General features: G+C 35.8%; 1 protein-coding gene across 1 annotated transcript in view; it reads right to left on the bottom strand.

Annotated features, from left to right (window-relative positions):
* Positions 1-26,574, bottom strand: part of CADM2 (cell adhesion molecule 2) — a 359,573-nt gene that overhangs the window by 232,936 nt on the left and 100,063 nt on the right. Inside the window, exon 2 of the mRNA XM_026868442.1 lies at positions 16,656-16,682. Coding sequence (XP_026724243.1) covers positions 16,656-16,682 — 27 coding nt within the window. The remainder of the gene's footprint in view (positions 1-16,655; positions 16,683-26,574) is intronic.

Here is a 26,574-nt window from a genome sequence, read left to right as displayed (position 1 = left end):
TTTTTTTGGACTTCGCTGTCCATGCAGCATATTAGGCACAGTTTGCTGGCTGGATATGACTGGCATCAGGACCTCGAGGCAGAAAAAAAGTTATTATGCTGTGCTAGAGACAGGACTCGAAAAGCTCTCCCTAGAAGGTATCTGCCCATTGCCACTATGGGCCATCTTATTCACACTGTGTCACTTAAAACTCTACTCCCTGCTTTAGTTAGAAGGCTTTCCCTTGTTAGTATGGGATAAAATGAGAGGAGGCACAAGGGTGCCGAGATCACTGAATGTCATACAGGGTGCTAGGAAGTCATCTATAGCTCAAACTGTTGTTTGGACATCCATTCATCCATAAAATTATTTTCTGTTTAGGAATATACATAAATCAAGGGACATGTACAACTCAACTAAAAATAATAAAAATAATGGCCTTACTATTATTAAAGCATTAATATGACTAATACATCAAAAGATTTGGAGACCCTACAGACAATGAATATTGACAATAGTATAATCCTTTTTTAAAGAGATTCTTCTGTTTAACTTCCATTTCACCTGAGAGATTAAATCCTATTCACAGGGAAAGGAGAGCATTGTCAATTCATAAACACATGCACTTACAGGGAAGCAATTCAGAATGCTGACCTATACATTTTTGGTCAATAAAGTGGCTTGTAAAATCTGGAAAATCATACCAAAACGATATGAACTCTCTGCTCTTGTTTCTAACAGGACAGTATTCTTGTGTTACTTCAGAAGGAACCAGTATTATACATCCCTGTATAATGAACAGACTGCTCCCCTATCTTTTCCTACACTTAGACCTTGAGCACTTTTGTATTTACATACTGTTGGTAGAAATTAACACACTATTAAACATAACAAACAATCACCATGAAAGAAGTGAGAAAGAAACCACAAGAAAAGCAAAAAACCATGCAAAGATTAAGAAATCTAGGTCATCACTCTTGCTGCTCTTTGCAAAGGAAATACAGGGCAGAAGCAAAGAATATAACAAAGACAACCAACAGCAGGAAAAGCCTCCAGGACTAGACAAATTAAAATAAAATTTTGAATGCTTTCACTGGAAACACAACTCTTTCTCAAAGGACAGACTGCTTCAAAACAGTTTTCTATTGTTTAGGCTGGACTGCTCAGCAGGAAGCATCTCAGACTAAGAAATGAAGATTGGGAAATTTTGTGTTAGCTCCAAATGTTGGCTTAGTACACAGAAGGAGGGCAGTAAGGACATCAGAGTAAATGCAGATTTATCACTGTAGCAGTTGTGGAATAATTACTGGAGGTGACTTAGAAATCAAACCCATATTAAAGGCACAGCATTGTTCACACATTAAGGAAAAGTATAACATCAAAGCTTCCAGGGTGGAGCAGAACTGGCACGCAAGCAATCTGTTCCATAGTAGCTCCCTGGACAATGCTGCCTGCAAAATAGCATGGAGGGTGGAGTAGAGTGAAGGCTCCATGGCCAGGCTCTGTGGATCACTGCAGAGATGAGAACTTCATGGTACTATGGTACTGATAAGCTGCATATTTGCCACCCTGGGACAACAGTCTGACAAAATGCTGTCCTTTGTGCGAACTTTGCTCTTTATAATCTCATTATAATACTGAAACACACCTCAAACCACAAAGGCTACCTGCCTGCAAAGTGCAACCACTCCTCACTGAACTTGCACCCTGAATTTTTGTTAATCTATACCTTTAAAAGTGAAGTGAGAGAATTTTACACTAATCATATTAAAGGCATGTATGACTAGAATGACTCAAGATCCATCCTGAAGATTAAAAAAATTGCACAATAATGGCCTGAGAAAGGGGGAATGTTTGGGGAAGATACAATCATGAACAAGTCAGGGAATATTCTGCCTCTGACTCCTGGAATCAGTCGACAGGCTGAACCTTTCCTTTCTCCCTGTAAGAGTTGGTCAGAAGATCAGCATTGTCTCAACACTGTCATCAGGGACATGGACAGTAAGTACCCAGCAATGGCTTGTTTGAAACACAGCTGCCAATCCCAAGAATGGAATGCGGTGCAAATGCTCCTGAATACAGAACTGTGTGGTATGAGCTCTGTGCTATTCTTCAGTACCTGGGCCTAGCTGGAGCTGTTAGAGATAACTGCATAGCTACTGTCAAAAAAGATGGATCGCAACTGCTGCCATAACATCGATGAAATCATGAACTTCAGATGAACTATGCTTCATTATAACACCAAAACACACCTCCTGGTTGAAGCCTACCTGCCTCCAAGACTGACCACACCTCAGACACTCCCCCCATGCATGACTGGTAGCCTCGCTCAAGGAAGGTGGAGATATGATAATTGAATTCTGAGCAGGGCAGAGATCCCTGAAGCAGAGGAGGAGCAAGGTGTGTTACTAAGCATAAAAGATGACTTCTTGGAGATCAAAATTTGAAACTTCCCCACCAAGAATCATGATGACCAACAGCAGAGCGCTGGCTGGACCCGGGACAGTTAGGACATCTTGAGATCAGTGGTGGTAGCTATAACCTCTCTTTCTTTTCTTTCTAAACTTAACTTCACTTTTCCCCTTTGTTTCACCCATCTCTAACTATCGCATGCCACTTCATCAGCAACACAATAAAGTTTCAGTTTGATTGATGTCCCTTTTGTGTTGGTTGCCTTCATTTTGCACTTTCAAGATTGTAGTAAATGAACTATCATGAGTCCACTGAGTGGACCTTGACACCCCTCCATAGGAACACCTTTGGGTAAGATCTGGACTATCCTGAGTGCTTTCTCAGAAAATTTGGAAATCTTTATATATAGAGTCATTTTACTTTTGTGAGCTGTATTACTTCAATCTCAATATTTGCACGTGCTTTTGCAGACAGTGTATTTATCACTGGCAATCCATAAGAATATGTACTTCTCTGCTTTAATAAACTGCACTATTCATCAAGCTAGCCATAAAAGTTTCTCACTGGGTGTCGCCAACCTCTCTGAGTCTGGCTGTGTGAGTCCATGGAGCGCGACTAAGCTGAAAGCGTAGCGTGCTGTCAGTAAACTGAACACAACCGGACTAATAGCAACAAAGTGGATATCACTCAAAATCTAAACCTAGCCGCCCCCAGAACCTCTGACATCAGAGGATAAGCTGGAATGCAAGAGGGTTTATTTTCTGCCAAATTACTTTACCCTTTAAATGACAGCAGTCTATAAAGATGAAAAAAGCAGTCCTAAAATGATATGAAGAGCATTTAACCAGCATCTCATGCATGCAAAAGATGTGCCTAATTCAATTAGTGAACAGATAAGAAACAAGCAAAATACTTGCATGTTAATGCAAGGAATATGGACAGCAAAATGCCAGAAATGTAGACAAGTGCATTCTGTTAGAGGATGAAGAGAAGTAAGATAGAATAGCAATCATGGTTAGAATATCAGAAGACCATGAGTTTTTCATTAAAGATAAAAATAAAGGTGAAGTTAGATGGGTCCTAATAGCAACTGCATGAAAACAAAGGTGGCAGAAAAGATCTTTTTTTGGGCCGAATTCATTTTGAAGGAGCTGGTAAATGGGATTTTATTAGGAATTATTCTAGTTCATTACAACTAGATTTGGTTGTGTAGTAAACCAACCTTGTTCACAATACTAAAGAAACCAGTCTGACTACAAATGTTGCTGCAATAAGGTAACTCTCAGAAAGCACATGGTGCTAAAAATGTCTATACCTCTTAGTAATAGGATGCTTAGGAGACCCTCTAAAACCACTAGTGGTATGGATCAGGATGTTCTTAATGCAAGACTCTTTATTGCCAGTTTCACTCTGTAGGTATTGTATTCAACACACAAAAAAAAACGCAAACCAAAACCACCAAAAAAACAGAAAAGCAGCAGTAATGAATCTAGCCAGAAATTGCATTTAACATCTCTCATGGTGTTATATATTAGGTTTAATATATTTTTAAAATGAAGGTTGATATTAGTGAAAATCAACAGACTTTCAATAAGTGGGAAGAAGGATATTCCCAGTACCTTCAGCAGTGTTAAATACTCTGCCAGTAGCAAATCTAAGGAAATAAAAAGATTTTGGCATTCTAGCTTGGAACTACCCAGAAGATGTGCCAATCGCTTTTGCTCCTGGCCTCTTTTCTGCCCCAAGCATGGGGAAGGCATCATAAAGACAGTCTAAGCAGGAGAAACCCTATCTCAAGATCGTAAGAGATTCCTGTATCACCTGTGAGAAAGGCAGACACAGAAGCTAGCTGAAGCAGCTAGTGTTAATGTCTCTCTATGTTACATATAATGCACCTCAATACTATGTTTTGTTCTTTTACAACTTTGTTCCATAAATGCAAAATCTGTTTTTAAGTGAATATACCCTTTTATGCATAATCTTGCATTCTGATAAACTAAGTAAATGATCTGACAAACAAGGCATTAATCTCTCCTGATAACTGGAGCAGGTGTTGAGCTCCCCATAACAATACACCAAGTTACTATCAGGGTAAGTTGTGCCTCTTCAGGAGCAGCAAGTCTGGTTCTGAGTGATGCTGCACATATTCAAAGAGGAAAAAATAATTCCCTGGCTGTCATGGGTCACTGTGAAAACTCTACAACAAGGAGCATGCCTGAATCCCAAGAATTACCAAGGAAAAGCTTTGTAACACGAAACAATGCTATGAGTGCCTGGAAAAAAAAAAAAAAAAAGGAAAATAGATAATCATTTTGAAGCCATGACTAATGCACTGATGAACTACAGCGTGTGACTAACCAGCATACAAGTAACAAATTACAGAATAAGATTTATGATCTATGTAGCAGGTTGGAAGACTATAAAAGATACACATAAGGCACTTGTAGAATTATATGCAAAAAGGTACAAAAGCCAGGAAATGTCAAATAAAGTCCTTTAAAGATACATCGCTTGGCCAAATACAATATTGCTGGATACATAGCTCAAGAATTACTGTATGTACTTAGTATACAGATAAAGTAACAAGCCAAGTGCAAAGTGAATGAAAAATGGCCAGCAAAAATTGTAATAATAAGATGCAAAAAACCATCTATCAAGATATTATTATATATGAAGTGCAGCTGTAATTTAGAGTAGATTAGGCATAATTTATATTTTTTGATTATCACTGCTTGCTGGTTCATCACTAATAACCAGTATTACACTTGCTAAGTATCAGTTGTCTTGACTAAAAAATGCTAGCTAATAAATCCACTATCAATTCAGCTTGTGTAGATTATGAAGGGTAAGTGAATTTGTTCCCAGGAAATGACCAGGAAGAGGTGAAAGAAAGGATGAGAAACTCTGGCATAGTCAGCCAAGACCAGTAAATTAATATGAAGTTAACAAACATAGAGCAGTCGAGTCTAAGCTGATTGCTGGCAGACAACAGAAATTTAGTAGCTTAATTTTTACTTAAATGTGTTAAAAAGACATCCTATAAACACAGCACGTAAATTAGGCAGAAGACACAAGCACAGGAAATGTGGGAAACATGAAGAACTTGATTATGAGGGATGGTGTCAGGCTGGAGCAAAAAGGAAGAAGAGACTTGAGGGAAGTCATTATCGCATGGGCTTTTTTCAAGGATTCCTCTTCACTTTTTATTTTCTATGTTAATAATAATTTCATTAACAGACAGAATGAGCAAGTTAATGACAAAATCTTCCAAGGTATCATTCATACAGAAGAGGACTGGTACAACTCACAGAAAGCGCTAAAAAAAAAAAAAAAAAAAAAAAGGTATAGTACTTGGGGATTAATATTTGAAATTTCAGCTCTACACTAGAATCTCATCAGCTGAGAACAACTGAGCAGGAAGAAGACACGTTATATAATTTATCATTGGATAACTTGATAACTTGGATGACTATGAACAACCAGTATGAAGCAGCTTCAAAGAAAGCAGTCATAAAACAAGCCAGTTGAAGTATTTCTGGTAGATGGAGTGCTTGATATAAAAGACGGGGTGAAGTCCAGATAAAACACTATAGACCATTCTTCCTATTTCATTCAACAGCAGCCAATTCACACCATGACACACCGGAAAAGAAATGTTGCCCAGGCCATCCTGGAAAGAGAACAGGCTGAAAAATATCTGTCTGCCTCCCAAACTGAGACTGAGAAAAGACATGAGAGTTATCTGTGTTTTACTCATGGAGATAAAAAATGAGGAGGAGGAATATGATCAGTTTACAATTAATGATAATCTTAACACACAGCTTATGTGAATAAGCTTCTTCTAGATATTAGAAGTGTGCCTGACAATTGCATGGGAAGGGTTCACAGTTTCCCTAATCAGAACACTAGCTGAAGAGAAAATCAAACCAAAACCAACCAAACAACCCAAAATGCCAGTTTTTCAGAAGAATCCATATATGGAGAAGATATGTAATGCCTAAAACCAGAGACTGGACTTGATGATCAAGAAAATCTCTTATAGCTGTCCACATTCCTGAATACCATGTACAATTTGCTTTCAAAAAGCAGCCAAAGGGCTAGAATACTGTATGTAAAAGTCAATCAAATTCATGTCCTTTGGAAAACATGTAACAGTCAACGGTCTTCAGGTAAGAGTGACAAGTTTACACCCAAAATCTCGGATATGACATCTTGCTTTAAGGAATTGTCATGGGAAATAATGCTTTGCTCTTCACAGAACCACTAAAGAAAGTAAAATTTATTTTTTAAAAAGGTAAAGTTATTAAAATAGTTGTCACTAACCTATACAAATGACTGAATATATTCTGAAAGATATTTAAGATACAATCAAGATGGTAGCTGAATACAGGAGAAGGAATAATAGAAGGTTATTAAACTGCCTCCTTTGTTACTGGGATGTGCCAGAAGGTGGGTTGGGGTGTGGGGGGTGACAGCAAAACGGGAGGGAAGGACCAGGAAAACATGCTGTATTGGTCAGCAGGCAAGGTGGATTCAACTGTACATTATTACCCTGCAAACACTGAGACTGGCATGGTTGAAAGCTATCTGAAAGTAAATGGAAGGGAAATGTTGGCAGAGCACATTTTGAGTGCATTTTCCTGATGCTGTAACTTGCTTCCGAGCTGGTGTCCCAGAAACCAGAAACTTGTAACCACTCAACAGTGCTACAAGACCCACTTTTTCCCACTTCTTGTGAACTTCTAGAGAGAGAAAAAGCCAAAGATCAGAGGAATTTTATTACGTCTGCTCTGGAGAAGCATTTATTTTACTAGTCTGCCTCCTGGGGAACATTTATTGTTGGAATGGGATGGGCACTCCATTACGATAATCATTACAGAAATTAAATTCTGTGAAAGAAGTCTAACCATGGGAGGAAAGCCTATTCATCCCATTCATTTCTGTACATAACAATATCTGAAAAGAATGTCGAATTATTAGCTCAGTAGTTTTATACATTTGTAAATTCCTAAAATGTAAATTGACATCAATGCAGGGATTCATATTTTCCCTTAATTTCTGAGCTGCTACTTGGGAAGCATTAGCTGACACACTTTACATTTCCAGGTATCAGTCACAAATAAATACAGTATTATTCTCCAAAACAAATGAAAACAAATACTTCTGAAGGAAACTAAGAAAAGAAATAAAGGGATCACAGATGACAGCCATCTTGAATCTACTATGGAATGAAAAGCCAAAATTTCTACCTTGAGAAACTTACGGTTATGTACAATTGTTTCTACATCCAACTACAATAAATCCTTTAAGTACTTCTGATGCACCACACAGAGCACATATTATGGACGTATATTCTGAAATAACAATAATTATGAGAAAACTCACATTATTAGGAAAGCCATCCTCACAAACGAAAAAGCGTTGCAGTACTCTCAGCAACAGTTAACAAATAAAAAGCGAATCTCCGGGAGACCAGTTGGATGTATTCTATCATGCACAGGTACTGATATATACCAGGAGTCTATAGTCTTATCTTTGCTTACACAATCTAAACCAGAACAGTTAGGAAAGACAAAATTTGGCAATTTGAAAGTGACTTCTAATAGCAGCTGTAAGATACATGGGGACCTGCAAAGTCTAGGCAGAACCTCTACTGCCGGCTGCTGCAAAGGCCCACTGCATATGTAGCCATCACGCATGATTCCTTTCCATCCCCCTCTTTCCAGTGTTTCCCTTCCTGACAGCTTCACTTAACTTTATTTTGAACACCTTAATTCTCTTGCTCATTTCCCTTTGAAAGATCTTTACCATGTTTTATAAATGTAGGAGGTTGTTAGATTGCAATCATGACTTTCAGTTTGTTCAGGGAGCCTATGAAGAGAATGCTGATACAACAAATGAAAAATCTAACATTTATAGTGTTTTTTTTTTTCTTTATTACTAAATCTTTTATCAGTTTCAGATATATAGTCATTCTAAGTGTTCACCATGAAAAAAAAAAATTAAAAAATCATTACAATATTAAGCTTATGGACCTGATTTTATAGAAACAGGCACCTAAACCGAAATACTAAGATTTTCTCTTTCCTGGGGTAGCAGTTCATAATCTCATTAAAATGTGAAGACCCTAAAGTTATTATCCCTCAAAAGAATCCCAGAGTAATGCAGAACATAATGCTTGCTTACAAAAATTTGTAGAGATCTTCTACAGAACAATGGTAGCACACACAGCAAAGTCTTAACTTCCTTTCTTCTCTCAGTATGCCTGAACCCAGAAACCAAGCTTGTATTAAGATAAAGCTCCAAATGTTAGCAGCAATAGTGAATCCTCAGCCATTTAAACACCATGTGTTTCGCTGACCACTGGCCACTAAAATAAAAGAAATTCTCTGAAGATCTGATCTCAAACAGGGATTTAAGAAGCAAATCTTGAGAACTGATTCACTGTGCAAAATCCTCTGTTTTTCAAAAGAGTATTTAAGAAAAAAAAAAAAATCTTTCCTTTTATTTAAAAGCACTCTCTTCACTTCCTTTGGTTATAAAGCATGATGGAACAAAGCCAAGCCAGAAAAAAAGCACCTATGCTTTAAAAAGTGTCTGTAACTATCAACAGAGAAGTAAAAATCAGTGATCATGGGTTTGCTGTAACCTGTACACTAACTGTGCCTTTTCTTCAGTCTGTAGATATTATTATCAAATTCCTTTTCTTTGTCAGAAATTTCATCTCAATAGAAGTTGAGGCATTTCGATATTTGGGACAAAGAGAAGTCAACAGCCTGCTTCACAGCAACAGCTCTATCCAATTGCCAGATATTAGGAAATCATGCCCAGCAATTCCACAGCACATATAAAATATGGTGAACACATCTTGGGTACTCACTATATCCATTTAATTGTGCCTAAATTAAAAGTCCAGACTGACGCAAGGTGTTTTGTCTGGCTGGAATCTGAAAACTGGGCCAGCATACAGCAGTATGTGTCTACATCTCATGTGTTCACAATACTTTCATATCTGAAATGCAACACACTGCCTAGGAAAATTCTTTGCAGATAGCCAGAAGGGCTCAGTGCTCAATACCACGACCAGATTTACAACAGTACATCAATTCAGATAGCAAATAAAGCAACTAAATTTCCAGCAGAGTTCTATTCAAGTATGGCAAGCTCTCCTAATAGGCTGCTTTTGACAGTCTAGTCTCAAATACTTAACAACCAAATGAGGGCAGACAAATTGGGAAAAAAAAAACAAAACAAACCACAATCAGAATTTGTATTAACCACTGTGGAGGGAAGAGTCACATATCTCAAAGTTGGGGAATAAGAACTGACAAAATGCTTTATTTGATGATAACAGAGTCCACCTCAAAAAGGGAACATCCTCTCTAGAGTCTCTCTCCTATAAGTGTGCTGCACTTCACAAGAATGAAAACAAACATTATCTAACTCCATCCCAAACTCTTCTACACTGGTTATTGAGATATTTAGTCAATAAATGACTGACATGTCGTCTCAGTGTTGATATTTCTCAAATGAAAAGGGCATATCAACAGCAACAGACTTCCACTACCAATCTCTTTTTAGTGAGGCTTTGTACTGTCCTTTACTATTTCAGCGTTGCTAGAGCTCCTTTATTCAATGGTGACCTACAATTTTAATGTTACGTTACCAAAAGTATTAATGGTTGCTTTGTTTACATCTATTATGGAAAACATACCAAAGGAAAATGAATTAAAAGCAGTAAAGAGGACATACAGGTTGTATATCTGGTGTTTCCAGTGCAGCTAACGTTGTCCCTCAATCTAAGAAAGGAAAATCTGATTGATATTTTCTCAGTCTTCTTACTATGTAGCAGAACTTGGGACCTTGAATGGCAGAAGGGTTCTGGCTGGAACTACAATGGTGAACATCTGGACTGTGTACACACACACACCACATTATGTGCAAATCTCAGCTGTCTCAGTTCTGGAAAGACCTTACAGATGCTAAGGCCAAGTATTTCCCAAATATAACTGCAAAGGGTATAGAGCAGTCAGTAACTTTGTTAAAAACTATTATCACCATTATGATTCCAGTTTTCTCACTGCAAGGATCAGGTAGTGTTTGTAAGGGGAAAAAAATAAGCGCAACATATTTAATGAATCTTCTAAAAACCCCCTCAGAACTCAGTCAACTGTTTTCTCTTCCAAAGCTCTTTTGACAAATGGCACATATATTATACTGAAGTAGATATATATGATTTTTTGAGAGTATAATGTAATTATGTTTGATGTTATCCAATGGAAAACTGAAACTGTGAAATAACCTATTATCTTGATCTAATGTAAACTTTTGCATTTAGGAGGATTTATGAAAAAAAAAAACAAAAACCAAAAACAACAACCAACCAAAACCCGACACATTATTATATTTAGAGAATAACATTTAAATAGAAATTTCCATATTCTTTTCACCAAAATAGAACAAGAACTGGAGAAACAAAGGAACACTTGCCTATCTAAATCCATTTCTCAAATACCTGCTCCCATGTATCAACTGCAAAAGCATACAAAGAGCAGCAATGTTTCATGTATGCCTTCTCAGTTCTTTTGCACTCTTAAAATGGTCATTTCAAACTTTTTTTTTTTTTTTTTTTTTTTTTCACAGACAAGCATCAACTTCTATTCTTCGTCACCACTTTCCTTCCTATCAGAAATGCTGAATATGAAAAAACCTTGGCCTTAAGTGCCATGAGAAATCACAAAGAAAAACTGTCGCAGACCTAGGAATGAAATCCAGATCTTTCAAACTCACAGGTTTACTCATTGCACATGATGTAATCAGCAGAGAAAAGCACTGGACCTCAGAGGTTATGTAGTGGAAGAAGTGGCTAAACTACAGGGGAAAGAATACTGGAGAGACAAGTAAAGGAATGGTTATTATTAAGGCTTCATTAGCTCTGTTGTTCTGCCCCAAAAGTACAAACATATATAAATACAAAGGTGCTTTTTAGTACCTTAAGATGACATGAAAATTCTACCTTTAGAAGGTGAGACTGTATCTTGAACAAAAATATCAGGAGAACATTTTACAAAAAAAGAGCTCCTTTCTTTCAAGAGCACTAGAATATCTGAAAAATTTCAATCAGGCTTCAGATCATGCTATGCTACTACAACAGCCTTGGCAAGTTTTTTTGTAATGACCTTGTATTAAAGGTGGAATCTGACAGGTTTTCATTTCTACATGTCTTGGTGGTAAAAGCTTGTAACCCTAAATAAATGCTCTTTCAAACTACTGTGAGTTACAGAGTTTCCCTAGGCTCTATATTGGATTCACACATTCAACATCTATACACTTCCACTAGTTTGTATTTTTTGCCATAATGTTGCAGTGTGCAATTTTTATGCCTGATAACCTGAGTTATTTGTCCCTCAATAAAGAAAATTCTCTAACAGCAGAGCTAATGCCTGACTGATGTTAGTAACTGAATAGCTCAGACCTCTAAGGAGGATATATGTAATGCAAATAAAACAAATAGCAGTCTTCTTTGTGTACGTTTATTTCATCCTGCTCCTAACATGGATGGCTGTTGTGTTACTTGCTTGATTTTAGAATAATTTTATCTTGAATGAGAAAACATGCTTGACTTACTACATGTACTTAAGAAAGGATTCTACACTGTAGGTCTTCCATACAGGGAATTTTGGTCAAAACAACTTATTCTGGTTTGTCTGGTTTTCAGTCAATACAATGGGATGAATTAAAGGTATTATTTACCAATATGAGAAATACTTATGTGGAGCAATGCAATAAACTTTTATCACATGCTGTAAGGAAATCAAATTGATGGCTGGGTAGAACATGACCTTTGGTGAAGATCTGGTGAAGTCTTGAGAAACAAATTGATTCCTAACTAAAAGGGGACATGAGTCACTGTACAACTGTTCAGGCAGTAACAGAGTATGTTTGTACAACATTCTTCACATGATCCCTCCTGACTTAAACTTCAAATAAGCTGATACCAATTTCATTGACATAATGAGAACAAACAAAATAAATCAAGTGAATGAAGTCCAGAGTGATCTTTGCCTCTTGCATAAGCTGCATTTAGACAGTGTATCAACTGCTATGATGATTTATATTAGAGATTGAGATGTATGCTTTAACTAGTGCTAAAGTTAAATTTAATCTTATGTTTCTGAAGGAAAATCAGCCTCCTCTTTTAAAATCAAAGCAGAAACAACATACCTGTGCATTTGTAGAAGAGATGACTGAAAGAAAAGAGTGATTCTCCATGGAATGCAGAAATAAAGACAATTTATTTGGGACACAGATGCAATAAAAGACAAGAAAAAGACACCTCCAAAATCTCCTGGATATCCAATGAGCTACAGAAAATAGTACTGTTAATATCAAATTTGTGAGGGAAATGAGATAGAGTTAGAGGCAGTATTTAAATGTGCAGATTTAAGTCAGAAGAAAGGTTGGAGGTATCTCCCATCAATAGGACACCCCACTGAGCCCACAGAAGTACAGCTTTTACAACAGTTTTGGAGAGAGAATATAGCATTGTGTATATATAGACTGAGTAGATAGCACAGCAGTACTTCATTCTGAGAAGCAGCGGGACTATGATATGAATATATGATAAGGAAAATTTAAAATAGAACTTCATATGTAGTTAAAATGGGGGAAAGGAGCATGGCAGAAATAGCTACCAATCTACAATGGCTTTACATAGATTGGATAGTACGAATCCTGCAATGTTTAGGCAGTTACACCCTTTTCTGCTCAAAAACTCTCTTCCTGGGACTTGGGAATCTTGCTGGGAATTTCACCATTTCTAATCTGTGGGTCTCTGGAATTTTAGGAACAGGAAGGAATATTGTACTTTCAACGGGCAAATGATAAGAGATCTTTCTGGAGGATTTGCTTTCTCCTCCTGCAACAGCAGATGGCCTTTATATATTTTCTTTTAATAGGAAGTTGTCATATTCTCCACACCATTCCCAATAACAACCAAAAAACCCCCAGAAATTCCAATTTAAATTTTGAAGGGTTATAAAGTCAAGGTCTAACTGCATAAGGTTAGTGGGGCAGCTCTGGAAATAACTTTTTAATAGCAGCTGACACAGAGTGTAGCAGAGAAGTGAAAATATGGGAGCACAGAACTCCATTCCTCAACTAATTACATTTGAATGAAGACGCTTGGCCTCTCTCTTTCACCTGCTGACTGAAAATTGACATGTCATTAGCAGCTCTGATAAGACTACTGAGCCTGGAAACCATTGTTAACTGCTGCCAGAAGAGATCTACAACTATATTGTCACCAAAAAGTCAAAACCCTTCCTAAGAGGTCAAGAGGTCTTCACACTGGTGCTTTGATAGAGGAAATGCTCATTTATAGAGCTCAAATTGAACAAATCTCATCTGGTGCCTTAAGGAAGAGTCCTTAAAATATTCATGCACTGAAGCAACTCTAGTCAGATAGTCTGAGATTTTCAGGTGGCATCTTTGATTTCTGCTTCATCAAGTTCAGTGCTATCAATGATCATTTTCATGTTTAATTTTACCCCTTACTCTTTCAAATCCTTCTGAACTAGACTTCTTGGAAATGTCACAAGTATTCTGTCCAAACATGAGTGTCCTGTGGCAGCATCTGCCCAAGTTAGTCCAAAGCAAGATTCTTCCTTCTATGCAAAATTAAAGTATTTACTCTTTCTGGAGACAACCAAAAAATTTTCATGCAGTTTCTTCTAGGTAACGGAAAGATTAAAAGAAAGAAGGAAACCATGGTAAAATAAAGCAACGATAGTACAAATCTAACCTGGTGCTGTGGTATCTTTGACCCTTGAGATACTTCAATTTGACTGAAAGGCTCCGAGCAGCCACATCAAAGTGGGTCTTATGTGGTGGCTAGGTCCAGCTGACCCACAGACCAGACAACCTTCCAAACTAAATTGATTCTAAGTGCCACAAAGTAAGGGTAAACTAGAGAGTTCAACAGCTGCTTTAAACCACTTAATACAAACAGCCTTCAACAAAGTCTGAGAAAATACTTAAGGAAAAAGCATTGAATGCAATGTTTGAGAACAAGGTCTCCAATGGTCTGCTTATAGAGTGGGAGGGAAGTTGGAGACCAAGAGGAGTTTTCTCATGCTAACATAGTGCAAACAAAATTTCAAGACAGGGGATCCCATAGAATATCACGTACTAATGTGTTCTGGAACCCTTAGATCTCAGGGAAGGCATGAACATTACCTTCACCTTGCTGAAAATGGCAGCACAAATTTCCCTTCAAAAAGAAAATATGAAGATCCATAAACAGAAGCACAGATGTTAAGAGTTCTGGATTTCAGGGAGATAAATGCTAAAAGAGAAACTCCTCCTGCAGCAAAGCATTCCCTTGGTTGTGAGCTGCTGTTCCTAATTCTGTATTACACAACTGCTTGCCAGTTAAGTGTTATACTTCAAAAGGTGGAACAGATCCTTCTTTACTGCTTGGACAAAGCAATATGAAAAGCAGTAAAATGTCAACTATTTTATGTTTTCCACCACAGGAAACTATAAGATGGGTCCTATTCTTTTAGTCAAAGACAGAACTATTGCAGGACTGAATTCCTTGTGGATACTGGGTACCTTCATCACAGGGCTGTTCAGCACCAAAGGAAAAGCTGATGACTTGTTGAAGGCACTGTGCAACTGAGCAAGAGATCTCCAAAGATAACGTGTAGCTACAGATTATGAGATTTTCTCTTATCAAAGTGTCATACCCTATTTACTATATATAGTTTCAGCTGTTTATTCAATATGCATGGGCACTTCTGAAATAAGGGTGTGTTAATCTTCCCAGATGAGCGGGGCCCATGAGTAATTCTGACTCATTTTATAATTCCTGTGCCTTCAGGGCAGTTTCTGTTTGAATGGCAATATATGGGTACATGAAGTAATAGCTGAATACTGATGAGATTATGCATATCTGTTCTGAAAGTTTGCTTCCGTGGATGTGTTTTGGTTTTGTTATTTTCACTGATTATGAAAGTCTTAAATTGTTGACGACACTTACAGAGCATCACAGCCGAGTACATGACAGTACAGAAAAGAGTAAAGTAAACTTCATAGCATGCATAGACAAATATGTCAATTTGACTTCATCCACTCCTCTCACTCATTAAATCCAATGCATGCAAAGTTTCTGGAAAAAGATTTTGCAAAAAGCCATGCAAGGGTTTTAAAAAACCTGAGCTGTATTTCAATTACCGATTTAATTATTCAAATACATAAACACCATCAATTGTATGTGTTTTCCTTGATTATTATTATTGTTCTACATCTTCAAACCAGACAATGTATATTGAATTTAAAAAACACTGTGAATGAGTTCCTAACTTCCAAACTGCATGTAACCAAGCATAAATATTTACCTTAAAATCTGATGTTTAATTATCAGACAACTCAACTTTATCTACCAGAAACGTTAGATAAATTTTAATAAAACATATATTTTCAGGATTTTCTATGAAAATGTATGTTCTTATACACACACACACGTATATATACATACACATGTATGCATAGATTTATACGTATATGCAAGTAAAAATACACCATTTGGATTACATTTGCTACATCACTGCTTCAGTGAAATTCAGAAAAAGGTTTAAGGCACAACTGACCTTACATGATTAGTTCTGAAAGGTTTACTTCTTTGTCATACTGATTTGTGACAATCACCTTGCTGCTCTGAAGTCATAAGTCTCTTTAGAGATTAGGGTATGCCTCTCTATATATTGGTATGCTATTAGAAACAGTGATGATCATTTTATACTAGTGTGAAAAGATAGGGAATGTTTAGGAGACACTTATGTTCATTGTTCACTGTTCAGTTATTTATGACTATGTCTAAAGATAGAAGATATAAATTACATTTACATATTTATGAGCATATGAATGTAATATCTTCATTTTTATTAAAATGCCATCAACATCCCTACATTACTATAATGCAAGGCAGAAATCTAACTACAATGCACTTGGTTTTACCTTCTTCCTAAAAACTTCCTAAATGAAAACAATTAACAAAATAGAGTATGAGTAGTGATGACTGATAAACAATGAAAATAGTCTATGCTTATGGGCAATTACAAAACTGTAAAGAAGTAATCTATTATACCATCAGATCTGAAAATATTATTCTTGGTTTTGAGATAAAGAAAAAAACTTGTGAGAAAATATGTGGGCTGCAGAACCATGCAATGCAAATTGAAGAAGTGCAGGCAGAAACTCACCTCTAGCTTTGTTCTTTGTAGCAGCCACTGGAAGCAAGGAAAAGATTGCACAAGAACAAGAGAACAAAGATAGATTAGACAGATGTTCGAGCAAGTAAAAATACAGAGAAACTTTATCACTATTGATTCAAAGCTAACAAACACTGTTTCTAGGATTATTTGACCTATTTATTTGAGACACTGCAGTACTATGAGATAGTTCAGATCTATGATTCTGTCAGAAAACCCGTGTTGAGAATTTAGAAAATATATCACAAAACACACTCAAAAAGCATGTCAAGGAATGCAGAAAAATCATGGACCATTAATCACAAGGAGGTGAGAGCATATGTACACATTTGTGAATTCTAAAACTTACAGCACAGTTTGCCTTGCCAAAAGTACATTCTGAAGTACCTAAATCTTACATCATTCCCACATTCCTGTTTCCTGAAACACTCTCATGTGTGTCCGATGCAAACAAACAGTTAAACTGCAGGTACTCCAATTATTTATAATCTCTGCTATATGATCATTGTTTTTCATTACTTTCAGATTGTTCTTGCACCCTGACAGAGCAACAAAGCAAAAGGAGCAGACAGCAGACAGTATTTTAACCAGGATCAGTGTTCAAAGTCAGAGAAAAGGGGACAGACACTACAGCTTTCCTTGAGTCTCCTGAAGCAACACAGTTTCACACTACTAGTTCTAAATGCACAACAGGGTCACAGAAACAATAATGGGAGCTTAAAATATTCCGCTAACATCTGCCCTGATACCAAAATCAACAGAATCACTATTTTCTGTTTTCTGAGGCTCATGGATAATGTTGCTGATACACAATAATAATCAGAACCCAGAATGAAAATTACATAAAAGATACTATCCAAAACTCTTTAAGCTCTCAAGTGCACTCTTAAAAGGCATTCCTGCAAGAAAAAAGGGTGCCTCAGACAAAAAAACAACCCGTAATTCCTCTTCTGCTAGTTCTTCTTGTAAGGCAGAATTGCATTAACAGTTCAAAGGCAGCTACACTTGTGACGAAAAAACAGAAAAAAAGGAGAAAGACCAAATTCCCATTTCGGTCTCTTTGCTTCTCTTGTTCACACCTAAAGGCTTTAAATTAGGTGGGGTTTTTTTTGTTTTTTTGTTTTTTTTTTCTTCCTGGTCTGGTCTCACTGATCAGTCTTTATGCAGACAAGTAAGGAGAGTATGGCAGTGAAGGCCAAGTTGCCATATATGAATAAATTGTTGAAAAATTAAACCTTTAACTTTATGAATGCATAAAAAAATTATAAATTTCCTTTTCTTTTTTCTTTGTTTGATTTTTTTTTTTTTAATTTTCCTTTTTAAAAATTTCTTCACTGATTCCCTCCTATACTTCTAGATGTACCATTCTGCATTCCCATTATTATCCTGGAGAGTGAAAACAAAATAATAGAAAAAAAAAAAAAAGCAGTCCCATGATGTCTGAAATCGGCATTAGTCTACAGAACAGCTCTGCTTTGGGGAGCCACAACAAATGCAGATGCTTCTGCAGGGTTCTTTCCATAATGCTGTTTAACAAGACACATTCACCTGCAAAACGGCCAGTAAATCTTACATGCACTAAAAATTTCTTGCGTAGTAAACAAAATTAATGGTGCCATTCTAATTTTACAATAAGCGAACAGTTTCTCCTTCATGCAAATATAAGTTGATAATGAATGCATTGAGTTCATCAACCAGTTCGCTTTCTTATTCTTCCCCTTCTTTTTCAGTCCTGAGAAGTACCTCTACATGAACACATTATCACTTCGAGCTAGAATTATTGTTTAAACTTAAGAAAAGTCTGGAGGAAACATGCCCCCCTGGTAATTTAAAAGCACCAGGAGACTTTATACTAACATTAATAATTCAGAATAAAAAGATAGAGAGAGATATAAATATGTATATGAAAAAAATATCTATGCACTTGAATTATTCAGAATAAATATACATGCACACATATATGAATATATAAATTGTATATGATCTATGTGTATGGGTACATATATATGTATATTAACCTATGTATATGGTTTCATATATACATCTATATTAAAGAATCTAACCATTCTATGATTAGACAGCTTTATTTTGAAGCACAATCATTAGACAGAGAATTATTACCTCTCATGTATCAGTAAATAAAGAAAAGATATAAATGAGGTTGTACATTATAATTGGAAGTAGGACAGGTTACTAAGCTTGTTAGACCAATTAAAACTCTCTGCAAATCCACTAATAGAGAACTAGATGACAGTAACCTTCTTAAAAATGTCATGTTCAATACTTGTAAGTTTTTCCATTGACAACATGTTCCAATTACAAGTCAATTCGTAAAGTTCAAACTGCACAACAGCCAAATTAGCTGAAAATGGTCTTTCAAAATATAATTCTGCCTACTGAAGGGAACTAGCTGGAGTTGTTTCCATCAATAACCCATCTTTTTGATACCTAGCATGAGGGAAAATTCCCTTTCATTGTTATCATTGAGGTTGGTATTTCTTTTTCCAAAGGTGAAAGAATTTTTCTCTATTCCCTCTTCACTCTCCTTGTCACTCTGTTTAAAGAGAAGACAATTTTCAACCTATATCAAATATGTTTGAAAATTTTTATTCACCTCTTCTTGTTAGTACATAAAAAGTCATAGGAGGAGGCAAGCACAGATAAATGTTTCAAACGAGCATCATCAAGACTGAAATTTAGCAGGGGTATGCTGATCTCTTGGTTAGAGCACCAGATATGGGATAACTGAAGTGAGTGACAGTAGACCTGTGGGTTTCACCAAACAACATTGCAGTCAAAGGATCTACATTTGCTTTAAGTCTTCAGCAAGTCAGTTGATTCTCTGCATTTCACATAACACACTCTCTTTTTCCCCATCTAGATTTCCTTGCTTGCTGACTAAAGAAACAAGCTCTTTGAGGCAGTGAGTCTCTCACTTCTCCAAGTAGTATACTTGTAGGACACTGATTTGAAACTTATAATACAATTGAAATGGATTAGGACTGCCCAGTAATAATTTATGGGTTCAATGTAATCTGAAAACTGGAATTTACTGTACTTGGCTAACACTTACTTTATTTAGCTAAATTAACGAGTCAGTCAGGAAATGGATATAAAGGAAAGGCAATGACCTCTGGTATTTCCCCATGTTCAGGGTTTTCTTTAAAAAACAGAACACATTTACACGGGCATTTTTCTTTTGTTACTCTGCCTTGTCTTTCCTAGGAAACTGATTTTGGATAGGGAAGCATACTACAGAAAAGTCTGAACAGTGACCTTTACTGGAATTTAGGGAAGATTTGAAAGATCAGAGAAGATAGATGAAGAGGGAAGAAAGACCATATTCTCAAAAGTCAGGCTGAAAGGGATGACAGTGCTACTAGATTTCTAGGTAAGACTAAGGAAAAAAAAAATCTCTTCCCTAAAACCTTAGTTCTATCAAGATTAAACAATATGTTACTTCCTGAAGACTCTTATGGTCACAGCATACACAAAAGAAAAGGGTTTGCTGTTAGGGAAAGGTCTGGAACTGAGGGGATCACAGAACAGCAAGAAATCAAGGCCAGAGATCTCAGATGAGTCCACTCTGAGGGATCTGGAGAGGACAATTGTGCCAAGTCCCAAATCATGGCAGTTAATTTCCATAGCACTAAGATTTTCAGGGCATTTTTAAATCAGAAAAGCATTTCTGCTGTAGCTGGGCTGCTGAAACAATATTTTTAAAAATCATTGCCTGAATGTAAAAAGCTGGATTCAAATTTCAAAAACTGTAATATACCCTTGCTCTCAAATATCAATAATATATTGTGCTTTATTTTTCTGTGATATATCTTTCTGACTTCTTGCTTTTTGTATGCCAAAATTGTTAAATTACATTCTTTGATAAATGGTGGCTACAAGTTGTTCAATATTTTCTCCACACTCAGCTGTCTCTATGCTGTTCAATTTTGTGGACATTTTTAGACAGATTTGATATAGCATTTATTTTATTTTTCTCTTACATGTGATTTATTATTCGATTTGGGGTTTTGTCTTTTGTCTTTGGAAAAAAACATGCCCTTCCAGTTACTTCAATAGCTCAATAAAAATAAAAAAGGGAAAATCTATTTCCTCCAGATGTCCAGCTTACCTAGCCTTTTATTTCAGAAAATAAGGACAAAGAAAATACAAAAAGTGAAAGGTTTGAGGTCAGTGTCTTGTTCTCATTTCACCTATTACATGTACTAAGAACACAGCTAGAATACAATATTTAAATGTTATAGTGACTAAACAGGTCTTTTCAAGAAAAGAAACAATATGAAAGTCACACTCGTAAAGCACATAGCACTGATTTTCTCCTGAATACAGTAACCTACAGTTCCAGCAAATACGGAGGTCCTCTAATCTTCAATAAAAGATTAAGACATCAACAGTCTATAGGATGGACATATTTATTCATCTGTACTTTTACTCTAGTCTTAAAACATTTTGCAATCATAGAATATTAAAAATTATCAAAGAAGAAACATACATAAAACCCCTAAAACCCCAAACCCAAATCAACCCCTCTCCCCAACACTCCCAACATATAATGCAGGTTTCTAATTTTCAAAAGAAAATTAGTTATTTTTAGACTACTTAAACTTAGAATTTTCTTTTTAATTTGATGATGATGATGGTGACAACTGCATCTTTTTTTTTCCATTGGATAAACTGATGGATTATCACTGATCATTTAGGTCACCTAATTGCCAGCTCTGATTCTTGGACTGGAAGAGCTGCTCTGTGTGACAGAAGGCTTATCAGGATCATTTTCTCCAGAGAAAAATGCAAATTATTAGGCACCTGTAGTCTAAGAGACCCAGTTCAAAGCAAAGATACTAGTATGTGCTGTAAAGCAGCATGCTTTACCACCTCCTTTTCAACAGCACCATTTTCCAAAAGCCACTGAAGGAGAACGAAACCACCATCATCACCTGATAACAGTGGAATTTTAAATTTCCTGCATTCAGAAAGACATTGCTGCCAACAGATGACAGAGAAACATGGGACTTTAGGATTTATTTTAAATTAGGATACAGTTCAAAAAAACGTAGATAGATCCTCATGACTAAGCTTGTTTACTTCTGATTTTCTGACCTCTCATTTGATTGCCCCTACTGGTATACCTTTGCATTTTATAGCGAATATGCTTTTTATAAGTAAGTTCTGCACTCTCTTCTCATGAAGATTTCTACATCATTCAGTGGCATTTACAGATATAATCAGAATGCATATAATTCCTAGATAAGTCTTTATCACTTTATCTGTATAACTATTAAAGATCTGTGTGGTCATGCACGTGGAATTAAAACATATGACCTATTATTTATTATATCTTTGCACCATTCTATCTATAACATGTTCCTAAGTTGACATCAGGTAATTTACCTCAGAAAGAGATATTTTGCTTACTAAACTTATTGATCAATCTTCGAAAAAAAAAAAAACCAAGAACCTTGTGGGTTCTGAGATTTAATACTTATTTTCCCTCAGGGTTTAAGAGAAAAACTACAAATAAACTGGGTCTGCAAAACAAATGATGTGATTTTGCATTAAAAAAATATTAATTGCTTTTATCGCAACTATAACATTAAAGGTGTATAAAATATAATACATGTTGAATATATGTTATATGCTAGGGACTATGCATCTATTTAGAGATTTGGAGTAATTTTTTCCTCTTAGAAGATAAAACATATCCTTGAAGATATAATTGATAAGGGGAGAAAAATGCAAATTTGGAAGGATTATGAAAGGGTCAACTACTGCATCCTCTGGGTTTAAAGCAGCATGGACCTCTCCTAACAGATTGTTTAACATATTGTTAAAACTTTTGATGACAGAGACTTCAAAAGTTTGCCAGGTAAATCTGTTTTAGTGCACACTTGTCCTCTCAATGTCAAATTGTTTTCCTGACATATAATCTAACCATCATATGCAGGAGACTATCCTAATTACTTAACCCTTCTCATACCTTCCATGGATATAAATAAAACCAGAGCATATACTTCTTCAGTGCAACCCTTTGCAAATTTAAAGACTTATTATTTCTCTTCTGTGCCTAAACAATCATGTTCTTCCACTTTCTTGTTATCCAACTTCCTCTTTATTGTCTTTCCTTTTTTTTTTTCAACAATTTATCTATACTGATCTCAAATCAGGCAAGATACCCATCCAAAGTTGTACTAGTACAAAGTGGAATAATTACTGACAATGCCTTCCACCCAGCCCATTGGCTGTGCCCTCCAAACCAGCACTTGACTCTAAGAGAACAGCATCACATTGTGCTCAATGCCACAACGATCCCTCAGTCCTCCTCTCTGTATTTCACATATTTATTTTATACTTAATGGATACAGGACTTCACCCTTGTTTCTGAAAGCTTCTGTTGCTTTAAAGTTATTTCCCCCATTTATTAAGGTCATCTTGAATACTAACACAGCCCTCCAATTCCATGAATAAACACTTAGTTGACGAACTATAAAGTACAAAACTATCTCAAAGTTACATACTGTGCTGCATTATTTTTGTATTTCTTCTATTGAAGAATATAATAATTCTTGTCAGCAGTAGCAGACATTGAAATCCAAGATTAACAAGGTCATAAAGAACTTCAGTTGTGTTCAGTGTTTACATTCAGCCCATAATTAGCAAAAAACCCTCCAAAAATAGATAAGAAACTTGTTGTTAAACAAAGCTAATCCATTCTACCTAATGTCCCTCCTACACACAAACTATAAAACCTGTAGGCAAGCCAGACATAAACTATGTAAGATAACGCGCAGACCCAAATGACAAAACACTACTGTATTTAGCAAGTCTGTGAACTGATCCCAGATGCAGGGCAATAATAGTCACCTGTTCTGTTACTAAATGACAAACAGAAAATCAAAACCGCAACTGCTGTATGTTTACTGTGCTCTGAGAGAAAAAGCAGTGTTTAGAGAAGTTGTTTTAAAAGCAGACTTTTCCGTATAGGATGTAGCAACTCTAGAAACTGTATTCAATTAATTTTACTTGGTGAAACTTTGAAAGGCAAATGTGATGAAGGAGCACGGGTTCCAGCGTTTTGGTTTTCCCTCCACTTTTATCACTCTAGCATTCAATGCCCAGTAATGACAATATATTTTCCAGTGTTCAGAATCTCTCCTTTTCTAATAGAATATAGATTTGTAAAATAGTAATTACTGAATCCACCTAATGAGAAACAATTCATATATTGGAATGGAAAAGTTAAAATGACTGTAAGCATCTTTCAAACTTTCTAATATGCTGCTAAACATATTAAATATTTTAAAACTGCAACTAGATTATTGCATGCAATGACTTTTATTATGCATACTAATCATAAAATAGTGAAGACTATAAATATACTAATTTTGTTCTTGATGGTCGTTATAACTGGCATGATGGAGATCAGCAGAAGCATCTGATGATCTAAACATCACTAGAGTTCAGGATTCCAGCTGTAGCTGATTCACATTAGCAGCTGAAAACACATAACAGTGTACTACTGTATACTGGAACTAGAAGATTAGTATAATCATGCCCTAAAGGCTCCTCTTACAGGTATCCAGATAACATGATTTTCCTTCCCCCAAATGCCAACTTTACGCATGTTATAATACAGCTGGACATGTTACTTCCACAAGCAATGCAAGTTGCAAGTAAGCAATTTCATCATAAGCTGTGTTTCTATAAAACATCACACAAATTTCACTTGCAAATAAGTAATATAGTTTGTGAACAAGAGTAAATACAATTCTCATATTACATTTTATCAAGGTAACAGAATGTTTTAAGAAGTATGTATAAAGCCAGCTCTGAAGTATCAGAATGAAGAACCTCGACAAGGCTCTAAGTGTGGTTATGTCAGGCAGAGATAAATGTACTCAGTTCTCCTCTCAGATCTCCTTTATCATTATTTCAAAACGAAATATTGGAAAAGCTTTGATATTCATTCAGCACCACACACAATCAAAATTGTTCATCATGCAAAACATGCATACAAACATACTTGCCCAGATTCTGTGTTTATGTCAGGTCTCCAGAAAGAGTAGAAAGGAAAAGACCCTATTGGATACACTTCGCAAACTACTTAGGCACAAACTGGCTGCCATCATGTAACTGTTACTGGGCACATGAGGCTGTAAGCAGTGAGCTTATGTTTCTTCTGACAGCTGCAAATCAATGCATGCAAAACACCTCAAACTACGCCTTGTCTGTTTTGCTCAATCCAAGAGCAACCTGTGACATTCATGTCTAATGTGAGGTTTTTGGTGGGGTTTTTTAATTGTATGTGCTCATCCTGCATTTTTATAAATAGACATTTTTTGAATCTACTATGCTTACATACATTATTTTCCACTCAGTCCACAGTTTTGATAACCCAAAAAGCTTTAAGAGTTCTATTTGAAAACAAGCCCTTACACAACAAGCAAGAAATCAGAAACATAATAAAGAGCAGGGAGCTAGGTAGGCTGACAAGCAGCTAAGGTTCTCCTTGCATTATTATCTCTACATACAACTAATTCAACTACTGCAAACCCTAAGAAGGTTTTGAGAAGGCAACTGTTTTTTATTACATTAGTATCCCTGGTGTGTTTGCTTTAGGTTATTTTTTTTAGTATCACAGCCCATGAGATCTCTGTTTAAGAAGTGTTACATCACATCCATAATAGATTATCTGAACGAAATGTTTCCTTAATAAAGTATGCATTAAGGGTCACTGGGACAGCTACTGAAGCACATGGAAACAAGCACATACCTTAAAGGATAAAGAATTAAGACCTTGAACAGAAAAATAAATTTAAAAAAATTCACCACATATTATAAATTTAGGCTTTCTCAGATATTAGAAGACAAACTTGAGTAACTAACAAAGACTAATGAAAAAAATGCTATAATAAATCAAGTGCAGAGCTCAATCAATAGGATTTTCCTAAGTTTAAATGGATGTCAGTAAATACGTTCTAAATCTGAGCTCTTCTTCAGTTGGAGAACGGGAATTTCAGGTATGACTTTTCAGTGATGATTTTATTCAACCATTAAAAATTCTACACAGAATTTTCTTCATCACCACTTATACTCACTGCAGTTGTCATGTCAGGAAATACAGCGAAAAGCTTTCCGCCTTGTCTTGACATGATATATTATAGACATTATTCTTGAGACCTTCTAGAGAGTAGCTTCCTCTTGAGACCTTCTAGACTAGATTTCAATATTACACAACATGATCCCTTTGGAACTAGTGAGGCTTACAGGGTAATTTAGAGACATTAAAATACCCTCACAATTGAGAGACTATATATATATATATATAATTATTATATATATTATTATTTTATATATATTATATATATATAAATAATAATAATAGCTATTTGGATGTGATGGTAAGTAGCTGGTGAACTTTATTTTAACTAATAAATGATCATATTATACATATTAAAAATATGCATTCCTTTCTGAAGAGTAATGAAACATTTTTCTCAGCAATTCTCCATTTATCAAAGCAAATTAAAAATATTTAAACTTATGTACACAGTAATAAAAATTTAAAAACATAATTCATCTCTTTATGTTAGAAGTGGTGAAGATGTAATAGCAAATCAACCATGGTGTTTTATTAAGACCCCTAAAGAACAAACTAAAACTTATGCTAAAGTAGCACTAAACACACAAACGACTCAGTTTCAAATACATACTTAGTCATTTATTCTCAGAAACAAAGTAAGATGATACACTGCTTTCCATAGGAATTATTTATTGCATCTCCACCCAGTTTGGGTGATGGGGAACTTAAAGTGAATCTTTCAACTTGATCATATTTCTACTAGAAAAGTAATAGTAAACCAGAACTCTTCATTTTTATTTTTTTTTAATGCTA

The sequence above is a fragment of the Athene cunicularia genome, assembly GCF_003259725.1.
Source record: "Athene cunicularia isolate RWA chromosome 1 unlocalized genomic scaffold, athCun1 chr1_part1, whole genome shotgun sequence".
Taxonomy (NCBI): domain Eukaryota; kingdom Metazoa; phylum Chordata; class Aves; order Strigiformes; family Strigidae; genus Athene; species Athene cunicularia.
Note: the sequence above shows the minus strand (reverse complement) of the source record. Positions and strands in the feature narration are given on the sequence as shown.